Source organism: Podarcis liolepis, assembly GCF_965112155.1.
Source record: "Podarcis liolepis genome assembly, chromosome: 5".
Classification (NCBI taxonomy): Eukaryota; Metazoa; Chordata; class Lepidosauria; order Squamata; family Lacertidae; genus Podarcis; species Podarcis liolepis.
This window is the reverse complement of record NC_139556.1, coordinates 63,425,824-63,438,406: the sequence shown is the minus strand read 5'-3', so window position 1 is coordinate 63,438,406 and position 12,583 is coordinate 63,425,824. Positions and strand designations below refer to the sequence as shown.

General features: G+C 40.2%; 1 protein-coding gene across 5 annotated transcripts in view; it reads left to right on the top strand.

The window, feature by feature from the left end:
• Nucleotides 1-12,583, top strand: part of MYO7B (myosin VIIB) — a 60,065-nt gene that overhangs the window by 1,017 nt on the left and 46,465 nt on the right. For 4 of the 5 annotated variants that reach the window (XM_083505558.1, XM_083505555.1, XM_083505556.1 and 1 more), the window contains exons 1-9: nt 1,954-2,065; nt 3,639-3,681; nt 4,871-4,984; nt 5,326-5,478; nt 6,825-7,009; nt 7,926-8,047; nt 9,392-9,534; nt 9,624-9,737; nt 12,074-12,227. In XM_083505558.1, the coding sequence (XP_083361684.1) occupies nt 3,664-3,681; nt 4,871-4,984; nt 5,326-5,478; nt 6,825-7,009; nt 7,926-8,047; nt 9,392-9,534; nt 9,624-9,737; nt 12,074-12,227 (1,003 nt within the window). In that variant the 5' untranslated portion in view covers nt 1,954-2,065; nt 3,639-3,663. Of the gene's footprint in view, nt 1-27; nt 276-1,936; nt 2,066-3,638; nt 3,682-4,870; nt 4,985-5,325; nt 5,479-6,824; nt 7,010-7,925; nt 8,048-9,391; nt 9,535-9,623; nt 9,738-12,073; nt 12,228-12,583 lie in introns of those variants that run through there. The other variant, XM_083505557.1, reaches the window with a different exon arrangement.

Here is a 12,583-nt window from a genome sequence, read left to right as displayed (position 1 = left end):
AATTATGTTTATTTACTTATTTCCTAGTTCCTATGAGTGATGTGACAAACGTATGAGTGCTTATTGAAGGTATTCTGCTTGTTATGTGTGTGTTTGATGAGACAGATCTTGGCACAAAATAGTCTGCAGTTCGTGCTTTTAATACTTTGTTGGCTGGATCCCAGAGGGAAGGATGGATGTCACGCAGGTCCTAATGAGATTGCATGACAGGAAAGATTGACCTACCTTGTAACACCAGGAGTAAGACGCCCCACCTGGATGGTGTGTGTGTATAGGTGTGCAATACCATGCACCCAATATCTATCCCAATTATATTCTTCTCACAGCAGCATAAATGATCTGGGAAAAGCAAATTTTTCTAAAGATAAGATGCTCAAGAAAACGGGGAAAATACCTGAGGCCTTTTGTTGGTATGTCTTTCTTTCTTTCTCTCCCTTTTTAACTCCCTTCCATGAGCTTTTTAAAAAATTAACAGTGATATTCACTAATGTAGCAATACAAATGTGCTTAGGTAAAGCGAAGTGTTTAATAAGTAGTTGCTGCAGGCAAAAAGTACATAAAGTGAAGTTAGCATTTATCTGTGAGGTGTTATGTCCAGGATTATAGAAGCTCAGAGACATTTAACTGCCATAGGGACTGAAGCAGACCTTAATTTTGTCTGTGCAACTGACAACTTGTGCATTTTTTCAAGAGAAAGAGGAAAACAACAAGAGTAACACCCACGTGCTTTTTAAGTCCCTTTTATCCATATGGCAGCAGGCTATTAAGAAGCTGCTGAGAAGTTCTGTATACGTTCAAACAGATGAACTTCTGTTCTCCAGAATAGCAGGATTAATGTCGCTCAGCATTACTCAGTTCAGTGTGCACATTGCTATCTAATTTGTTCATCATTATTGATTGCTGATGGTATAAATTGTCTCAATCAGCAGTGGTAATTACATTTCCTGATATGTGCTATAGAGTTGTTTAATTGGAAATGCGCTGGCAAATATGCAAGAAAGAGAAAGAATATATAAACAGTGGAACAGCAACCCAAATAAACATGTGGAGAAAGTGTTACAAGATTCAGAATGGGTTTTTATAAGGGTATAAGCTGAGTAAACAATTTTTAGTTGAGTTGATGAATCATATTTGTTTTGATTAATTGGCTAAAGCTGCACACGTTTGTAGGTGAAAGGGAGTTCTTTTAAAAATATTTATAAAATTATTTTTGAATCTAGTAATTTTTAAGAAAAAAGAACACACCTGTTTGTTCCTGGACTAGTTCCAAGTTTGAGGGGGCCCTTAGCAAACTGCCCCCTTAAATCAGTGGCCTTCCTGATCGCCTTGACTGGTAGTAGCAATGACACAAAGCAGTAGGACTCCAATCACTATCAGGTTTTTTAAAATTTACTTCCTGAATTTATATCCCACCCTTTCTTCCAAAGGTAGCCTGCAATGGATATCTGAAAGCCACACATTTAATTTCCTGCAATGCTCCAACTGGAGGCATTGTGGGAAATTTAGATGGCAGACAGGTGGAGGAAATTAAACAATTAAAGGGAGTTCCAGGGCAGGCATCAGCTGTGGACCATGCATAACAGCAGGCACCATCTCAAAAAAGGCAGGCATTTCTAGGTGTGAGAGACGGGTATATGATAATTACCACCAGATATCTTTCAACTGCATCTGAGTTTTTGGTTTCTATTTAAAAGCACCAGGCATTCAGATTTTTCTTTGGAATACCTTTTAGAAATATCTAAACCAAATTTATTTGGGGTAATGAATTTAAAATTACAGGGACACTCAAAAGAGTTGTGAATGAAGGTATTAATTGACCTCACTTGACTGAAATGCCAGCTGCAGAAATGGAAGATATTCGAACAGGGGGGCAAAGTCCTGTAATAAATAACTACGAAGGGAACGTCATTCATTTCTTCTCTTCCTCATTGAACAGAGGACTGTCTTTTCAGGGTGGAATACTTGAGAACTGGCCTTCTGTGGCTAAATCTCCTTACTTATTACACTACTTCTGTAAAAGAGAGACGTGAAAGCCATCCGACATAACCAATCTTCTGAACAGGGAGTAAGTACACTCTTGGTTCTTTCATTTGGTGTGGATAGTGGGTTTTAAAATGCAACAGCAAAGGAGAAATTGCTTCCTATAAGCCGCTCCACACAGAAGGGTTGAAAATTATCCTTCTCCATCTTAGTTATTTTTTATTAATTTATCACAGGAATATGGCCATTTGATGTGGACATATCGGATAAGAAAGTTATTACAGGCTGGGAGGCTGGGACTGAACTTTAAGAGAGCAATCCTATGGAGCTAGGGGGAGAGGGAGGAGAATCCATGGGAAATCTATTGCCACTTCCTATGCCCTGCTAGCTTGAGTTGGCCAGGGCAGAAGATGGCGGCGGCGGGGGGAGTGTTTTCTCTTTCCCCCTTATACTAGTAGGAGGGAGGGAAAATTTGACTTTGGTGTGTTGGAGGATCAAAGGGACTTGGGAACCTGTGGGTCCAAGGTTCCCCCTGATCCACCCTCAATGTGTCTTCAAACCCTGGTGTTTCCCCTCAGTGGTACATCCATGCCATTGAGCTTTTAGTGGGCATACTGGGAGCTCCTGACACAGCACCCACTTCAGGAACTTCCAAAGGTTCCACAGACAGCCCATAACTGATTGTAAGATTGCAGTCATGTTTTTTTATTTGTATTTTTTTAATGAAAATATGTGACAAAACTGTTTTAAAGTAAGCCGCATTGATCACAACTCATTTCTGAGTAATCAAAAGCCTTTAACCTTTAAAATATAAATTTTACAATAGTTGAATAACAGAACTGCAATGCTCCAGAAAGGCACAATTTTAGCAACTATCATCTTGGAGGAAGATATGAATCAAGAAAACTAATTTTAAAATATAATTATTGGGGTGTTTTCAATCATACTCTTAATAATATTTGATTTACTTTTAATATTTGTAGCCAGACATCCTGTGTTACAAGGAATGTAAGTGCTATGTTCAAAAATATAATCTGTTATTTAAAAAATGTTTCCAATGTCTTACCTTTGAGCCTTTGCCACCCAGTGATGTATCAGATAAAAATTTTATATTCAAATGCTTTACGTATAATAATAAAAATACTATGTTAAGGTCAGAAACATGTAAGATTTCAGAGTTTCAGGTGAATATTCCTATTAAAAATTGTCACATAAGAGCAGTGTTTAACAGATTGCTCTATGGAGTATTTAATCATTTGGGAAGAATGTTTTGATTTTTGAATGTTTAGGGAATAGATTTTACTCAGATTTGGAAACACTCCCCACTTTGTCTTGCTGTTAGGAGAAATGCGTCCCAAAATGCTGATAAATTATTGTTAGGAGAAAAAAAGAGAAATGGATAAACATTTATGGATTTGTCTCTTAAAGCCAGCAAGTACATAAAACATAATCTGGGATGATTATGCAGCCCATTAAATATATTTCCTACATCTAGCCTTGGTCTCACTTGCCACTTTTCCATCTACCATACAAAGAATTCCCATTTGGTTTTTCCTCTAAACTTTGTAACCAATTTGTTAGTTACATATTGGATTATGATTTTTCTTGTCCCATGAAGATTTGACCTCCCTTTGATGTTTCTCTCCCTATGAACACAGGCTGCATGTATCACCCTGAAGCAGGATGGTTGTTTTCAGAAAAGTAAGTCTAGCCCTTCATCTTGGTGTGACACATCATATATACATTGGGGGTGATGGTGCAGTTTAAGATCTGAGCTATATACAACACAAAACTGTCATAGCACAAAAGTAGCAAACTATAATACAGTTGCTATCTTACATCCAATGTGTGTTCATTTCCAAAAATATAAATGAGATAAGAGGATGTATCCCCAAGTTCCAACTCTGGGGTGGGGAGTGGGATTTTGAACCTACATACAGAGGGGAAATAGCTAACTGTCCCCACTCCCTATAGTTATTCTACTTAAATTTTCAGTCTTTGGTTTTGCTTAATTTTTTTTTAAAAGTAATGAAATCCAGCGAGTGTGATGTGGAAATCACCTCTGGCAGTTTGTTGCATGAGTCCGTGAAGTACTGCAACAGCTGCTATATTTTACAATTGTTTGCCTATAAAAGGTAAGCTAATAAAATACTTTAAAGAAGAAATAGAAATAACAAAGGTTACCAGTAAACTGTTCCATAGTAATAAACCTTGGCAATATGCAATTGCACCAGTGCTCTGAGAAAACAAAATGCTTATGAAATTGACCAACCAGGGCTTAAGTCAGAAAAATCAATAAGACAATCAAGAAAAAGAATTTGAGGTTAGACAGCTCTCACTCTCTGGCTTCTAACGGAAGACGTCCAACAGAAGATGAGAGGCAGCGGGTGGGGGGGGTGGCAGATTTTGGCGTCACACAGGGCACCACTGATATTTGAGACACCAAGGTCTGCCACTGCTTACACTTTGGCTATTGTCTTCTCTGTCAGCCAAGTGAGGGAGGGCCTCCGCCCATTTGCCTTCTGGCACAGAGCCAGCTTCTTTTCTTACACTAACAAACATACTTAGGGCCATTCACCATACTTAAGACTTTACCAAGAAGCTTGCCTGCTAGTTCAACAATGGAATCCTCCATTAGATTTCAAGCCTTGCTGGATCCAGGATTCAAGGAATTAGAAAGGACTCAGGCTTCATGCAGTCTAAACCCCCCAAACACACAACATTATTAAAGAAGGAAATGTTAAATAGGTTGAAAAATTATCATAAGATCCATAGCAAAGGTTCCCACAGTTTAATCAACATCAAGTCGGAGGAATCTGTTCTCCAAAGCACAAGAAGTGTAACATATCCACAAATAAGTTAATGACTTTTATATCCTTTCTTCCACAAGGGTGACCATATATGGTTGGAGGCCTCTTCAGGAAGTGAGTTTAATGTGCCCATTGGGGCAGTTGTAAAGATTTCTGACTCTGGACGGTTCTTGCTGGAAGATGATGAAGGCAAGGTAGGTGTCACAACATTTATTCAACAGATGCAAATGTTTTACATAAAGCGAAAGAGCTAGAGATGGGTCTGAATGCCACAACCAGAGATCAAGTTATTTTTGGTCTTGATAGAAGTCTAGGATTCATAGCTGGAACTTTATGCAAATTAGTTATGCAGTGAGATGGGACAAACTGGAGGCCCATATCTGAACAATCTGTTCTTAAATAGTGTTTTAATGTGCATCTGAAATAATTTTGATCAATGGCCTGTCTCTAATGTGTCTCAAGGGTTAGTTCCTAGGAGTGACCTGAGGTGGTGTATAAAATCTAAGCTGATTAGTTAAAAGCAGTTGTATTTAAGGAACACTGGATCATGGCTCGGAACATCTGCAATGTGCGGCCAATGCATCCCACTTCTGTCAAAGGAGTTGAAGATATGATACGCCTTGGAGACATGAATGAAGCTGGCATGGTGCGCAACCTGCTTATCCGCTACAAGGAACACAACATCTATGTAAGTTAGAAATGTGATGTTTCATTGTCAAGTAATAATGTGAAATAAAAGCTTGTATTTTGTCTGATCACAGATTTTCCTCTCAGTGAATTAATCATCATTTTACTTTCCCTTCAATTGACATTAATTGATATCCAACAACAACCCCCTCCCCCCCAAAAAAAACCTAGTAGGGAATACTTCAATGTGATTGTAAGACTATTTAGATTTTTTTGATGAAGAAATCTGTGCATTTTGTTAAGTAAAATAAATATGTTCAATATACATTCTCTAAAAACATCAACAAAGGTGTGGGCAACCTATTTCTTTTGAGAACCATATGCCTTTGGTCTGACAGTTGCCACATGCCAGCAGCGATAGGCACAGCTGGTGATGGGCAGAGCCAGAGACAAAAGTGTCATGGAATAACTAATCAGGAATAAAAACCAGTGTGCTTCAGTTTTCACCATAGTTGCCTTAGAATACTGCGAAGATCTACTCAGAAGTAAGCCCTACTGGGTTTATTGAGGTTAATCTCAAATAAGTTTACCTCTGTATTAAAAAAAAACATTTAAAAAAATTGTACACCTGTTCTGGAAAGCAAGTGAAACGAATTCCTTTCTGACTTTACTGTGCTTCACTCACACACATGACAGAAGCCTACCAATTTATTCTCAAATTGCTAGGGGCAGTTATCCCCCACAAAGCATAACAACAACCCCCAAAAGAAAAAAAAATTAAGTACTGCTACTGTCACTTCCATTGTTTTCTGAGCCTACATGGAAAAGTGGTAAGGAAGAAACTCTGATGGGATGATGGAAGAATGGGTTTTACTAACTTTATTTGCAGTCTAGGGATAACAGAATTCTCCGTTTAAATGTGCCCCTGGACTACTGATTATGAATGATAAGAAAAATGTAGAGTCAAATGCAACATAGCACTAAGTGGGGTATGTGTACGTGGAATGAGTTCTGCTTGTGCAGTGAAATGCTCCCTCCCCTCGCCTATCCCTTAAACCCATTCTGGAGATTCCTTCAATCCTCTACAGCAGCTTTAGGAGGAATGGGAGAAGAGTGGGGAAAGACCTGTTGTGCAGGTGGACATTTGTCCCTGCAGGCAACAACTTAGCCGACTCCTGCCCAAAATGTTTATATGATATGAATAATGTGTCCAATGTTGTTGACCCCTATAGTAGTGTATGACAGACTCTAAAGGCAGAGAGCTTTCATTCATTTATTCTGCTTTCTACTACATTTCAAAGGCTTCTAATCTACCTACACATGTTTTATGATACTTGATAAGGGCAGAGCATGAGGTGATGAGAATATTGTTTGGGGTTTGTGTCATAAGCATCTTAATTTATTTAGACCTACACAGGATCTATCTTGGTAGCTATGAATCCATACCAAGTGCTGCCACTGTATACCATGGAACAGATTAGACTCTACTGTAACAAGAGGATTGGAGAACTGCCACCCCATGTCTTCGCCATTGCTGACAATTGCTATTTCAACATGAAGAGAAATAAAAGAGACCAATGCTGCATCATCAGGTAGAGGGAAAGTTTGATGCTATTCCAAAGAAGAATAGCTGGTAGGGTTGGGTGGGAGAGAAAGAGTAACATCTAAGGGAAGCTTCCTGGTGGGTGTTTATTGTGTTTCTCATGAATGCAGACTTTTTGCACTGCCGTCCAGTGTCGTTGGCATCAAAATGTCAAACCACATTCGCCCTGCCCATTTAATCCAAAATTACATTTTCCAGGGAAATTCTGGTAAATCAAAAAAACCCCCACTTGCCAGCCACCTACCCATTTGTGATATCTTAATGCTGTATCTGCAGTTCAAGCCCCCATATTGAACCACCCAGCGTAGAAATAAGGACAACGCCATTATTTTTATGGCACTTTTCTCCAATGGTTTAAAAGAAAAAGGCCTCTGGTTTAGAAGTGACTTGCCAGCTGTGGGCAGAGTCACTATGCTGGCTTCCTAGCAGGTGGGATCGGCTCTGTTGTTGCATTTCCATCACACTGACCTTGCTTCTTTCTCACCATGATGATAGGCAACAGTGACCCACCCGCTGGGATGCTAGCATAGTGGCTTTGCCCCACCCAGCAAGCTGCTTCTGCTCTGGTCCAGCTGTTTAGTTCATGTAGTGACCATGGGCTTGACTTTGATAGGTGTACAGTAAAAACTGGCACATGCCCTCAAATGCCACACATTCGAAATGAGACAACGGTAATGCAAAAGAAGAGGAACACAGGTGTAGGCAAGAGGTATCAAAACACAGCTAAACAGTTGTTCAGAGAATATCCACTTTGTTGAAGTGTGATGGTGGAAAGCAAAATTCACTCTTTTCCTGCAACGATTGATTTAAGATTATTCAAGAGCAAGAAGAAACGGGCCACTTTTTATTCCAATTTGTCAAGAGAGTCCATCACTGAGTTCACCGGATTTGATATCTTATTTCAGTGGAGAATCCGGAGCAGGGAAGACCGAAAGCACAAAGCTGATTTTGCAGTTCTTAGCAGCTATAAGCGGCCAACATTCTTGGATTGAACAACAGATTCTAGAGGCCAATCCCATTTTAGAAGGTAGGCTACATAATGCCATTCACATGGCAGTTCATTCTATTTCCCTGACCTTTCCCTGACTGTTAATTTCTGCATTATATTTCAGCTTTCAGGAGATGTAAAAGCCACTTCTGAAAAACCAATGGATGTTTAGCACTCATGTTCATGTTATTTGATTCCAGAAAAAAATCTGTTTGCATGCCTCTTAACCCATAAAATTGCAGGAGTAAAGTGAAGAAGTTGGTGCTGTATACCAGTATAGCAGAAGCATTCATGTGCAAAAGGATGGTGAAGCAGTGACGTCGTCCAACGATGGTTGTTGTTGTGACACACCATGCTCACTAGTGTGAATGGAATTTAGTTCAACATGCCAATATATTGGTAAAAAAGCCACAGTTCTGTATCACAGCAGGTGCTGCAGTGTGAAAGGAACATTAGAAAATGGAACAGAAGTGCTAGCATTATAATCAGGAAAAGTAATGCAATATTCTGCATGTCTGAAAGCACCCCTAGAATGTACATCATATACAGTCATCTCTACTGTTCAATCTGGAGGTTCCACTTGCATTCCCTATTCAGCTATTAAATATATCAGGATGTCTTTATAGAGAAGGGCATGCAGTCAGCCTTTGCTGTCACACATAAGGAAAATATTGGGGAGAAAGTATCGTCCAGTTCTGGAATATTCTTAAAAGAAATAGGAAATGGCACATACAGCTGTACTTTTAGATGGCTACACTGTAAACAGAGGTTTATAGACTTTTAATGGTGTTTTAATCAGATTATTTTACTGAAATGTTTATACATTAAAGATGGCTCACCACCCTCAAGATCTTGGGATGTAAAAGGTAAAGGTACCCCTGCCCGTACGGGCCAGTCTTGTCAGACTCTAGGGTTGTGCGCTCATCTCACTCTAGAGGCCGGGAGCCGGCACCGTCCGCAGACACTTCCGGGTCACGTGGCCAGCGTGACGAAGCTGCTCTGGCGAGCCAGCACCAGCGCAGCACCACAGAACGCCGTTTACCTTCCCGCTATAAAGCGGTCCTATTTATCTACTTGCACTTTAAGGGTGCTTTCGAACTGCTAGGCGGGCAGGAGCTGGGACCGAAAGATGGGAGCTCACCCTGTCGCAGGGATTCGAACCGCCGACCTTATGATCGGCAAGTCCTAGGCACTGTGGTTTTACCCACAGCGCCACCCGCATCCTGCATTCTTGGGATGTAGTTGACTATAAATCAAAATAAAATAAAATGAGCACCTCTTACTTTGTGAAAAAGTACTTCCAAGTATCTTGGTGCCCTAAATGATTTCAAATAAGCAAAAGAGTGGCCCTCCCCTTCATGGTGCCATCTCACTCACTTACAGCTTTTGGAAATGCCAAGACAATTCGGAATGACAATTCGAGTCGCTTTGGGAAATACGTTGATATTCATTTCAACCAAAACGGAGTGATAGAAGGCGCTCGGATAGAACAGTTCCTTCTGGAGAAGTCTCGCGTTTGTCGCCAGGTAATTCAGAGCACGCATTTAATTGGGGCAGTGTTCCTGTTTTCATTTGTGCTGCTGTTATGTCTGTGGGGGTCTTCTTATCATTCTAGGCTCCTGAGGAAAGGAACTATCACATCTTTTACTGCATGTTAATGGGGATGAATCTGGAGCAGAAGAAGATGCTGAATCTGGGCACAGCTTCAGAGTACACTTATCTTACTATGGTAAGTTGTGTCATGGAATTCTACTCAATATTGATCCAGAAAAGAACTCCAACGTATACTTAGCAGAGTAAAAAACTTAAATGCATTGCAGGATTCCCCAAAAAAGGACCAGAGGCAATTGTATTTCATCCAGCAGAGCTTTACTTCTACTGAAGGCAAATGAGCATAATAGTCACAAATCCAATACTTTCAGGATTGGCACTGTCCACAAGAATTCCAGTTGCAGCAGACTTAACTTAAACTTACAATAACTTATAAGAAGACTAAAACTTAACATGAAGCATACTATATACAGAACACCACACAGAAGGAAAGAGAAATAGAAAAGGAGGGAAACCCAGGCTCCTTCTGGCCTATTATTATTGTCAGCATGACCTTGACAGAAAGAGATAACAGGAGCAGTTTAAGCCAGCTGTACTCAGCTTTTCTGAAGGATAACCCAAACATCACAAGCCTTCTGCTTGTTTCTTTCACAGAGCAGCTTTCAAAACCCTCTTAAATTAATTAGAATAGGAAAGATCTCTGCACATCAGATCAATACTTTCTGTACTAAGAAATGCAAACTGACAAGTTGTGCCTTATGTCTATCAGTGAACCTGGTCCTTACCAGCCATTTCACACCAGTACAAGCATACAGCACACAGAGGCTTTTCCTCCCACAAAGTTTAAAGTTTACACATGTATTTCCATGCATTTTTATATACCCTACAGGGAGGAAAGCTAGAGGAAGAGGCAATTTAGAGCAGAGAAACAGGAGTGTGGAGTGGGGGAAGAGTTCACACACCCCACGCTCCACGCTTTCACTCCTGCTTAGTGAAGCAGTTAATAAAGTAGAAAAGAACTCCCAGGTGATAGTTTTATGTATTTGCATAAAGCATGTACTTTGGCCTTTGGACACTTTTTTCCATTCAGCATCTGCAAACCATTCTTAGATGAGAAACAGAAACCCAGTTGCCATTCCCCTCCCCCCTTTAGAAAGACATACATGAAAGTGAAATGTTTATGAAGGGAATGTGGTCCTAAAAAGGAAGCACTCTTGTCTGCTCTGAGCACGTCCCTAAATTGGAGAGGGAAAGCTTCACCGGCTATCACAGAATGAGAATGTCATTTGCTAAAGGACACATATTTTCTTGGAAATCAGTCACACTGATTAATATTCAGTTACAGCTGATTAATATTCTGCAGCCTTTTAAATGTGTCTCTGGGAAGGGGGGTTATTGTTTTGCTGTTTTAATTATTTACTTGTGTTTTTATCTTGTATTTTATTCTGTGAACCGCCCTGAGATCCTATGATGAAGGGTGGTATATAAATTTAATAAATAAAATATAATAAAAAAAATGAAGCAAGTAGAAATTAATCTGATAGCTAGGCAGGGCAGAATTTACTTCTGGAATTCAAAGATTGCCTATTGCATAAAAGGTCTGAAGGTCTTTGTGGCTCATGAGGAAGTACAGAAAAAATACACACACACACACACACACACACACACACACACACATATAGATTAGATTAAAAGGGAAACACACAGTAGAATGCATTTTGCCTTGTGTTTGTTTGCTTGCTTATGGGTACAGATGGAAAAGAGGAGACTGAGAGGAGATACAATAGCTATCTTCCGATATCTTAAGGGCTGTCACATGGAAGAGGGAACATGCTTGTTTTCTCCTGCTCTGGAGGGTAGGACTTGAACCAATAGCTTCAAGTTATAAGAAAGGAGATTCTGACTAAACATTCAAAAAAACCTTTCTGACAGTAAGAGCTGTTTGGCAGTGGAACAGACTCCCACGAGAGGTGGTGGACTCTCTTTCCTTGGAGGTTTTTAAGCAGAGGTTGGATTGCCATCTGTCATGGATGCTTTAGCCGAGATTCCTGCCTTATGGTGGGTTGGACTAGATGACCATTGAGTCCCTTCCAGCTCTAAGATTCTGTGATTCTATGCCAATTTTCTTAGCTGTAAATGTATTGTGTGCACACAATCTCTGAGGACTAAGGCTCTGAGGAGAGGCTTTGGTGAGAAGGGGAGGGGCAGGCGGCTTTGGCAAGGTGTAATGGGAGGGTGTGTGGCTTTGGCAAGGGATGTAGGGAGGTAGGTGGGTTTGGCGAACAAAGTAAGCCAGGTTACAGCCCCTAGTTTATACATATACAGATTGAGCATAGGTGAACTGCCAATCTTCCCAGTGAAAGGAAATCTGCTTGGCTAAGGTTCACAAGTCAGTTTAGCAATCTCCTTTGCAACCAGATTCACAGAATCACAATACCATCCTTGAGAGATCATTCAAACGAACCACCCCATATCATTACGGTATAAAAATGTCACCACTGTTCTGTCTTCCAGGGGGACTGCACTTCCTGTGAAGGCCGTAATGATGCTAAGGAATATGCTCATATTCGCTCTGCCATGAAAATCCTGATGTTCTCTGATTCTGAGCACTGGGACATAAGCAAACTGCTGGCAGCCATTTTGCATCTGGGGAATATGGAGTTTGAAGGTAAGTCCAGCGTGTGCACCTACACACAAACACACACCGACCAAAGTGGAGAAAATAGGGGTTAATGGAATTACCAGACTATACCTTTAGCAGAAAACAACATTTTGTTATCTAAAAAAGAAAGCGCAGAGGAATGTAGATATTTTACCCTGAAAAAGACTCTCCTTATTATATACACTTTTAAGATGAGTGCTTTGTGATAGTTGTGTATAGTGTGGGGGGGGGGGAACATTTTAGTTAGAGAAGTTGGGTAAGTCAAAGTTGTATTTCACATAGTTACCACAGAACAGATTGCCTGTATGTGGAAAAGCAAGAAAACAATGAATGCTGCATGGGGTGTTTCTGTAGTGATCTTC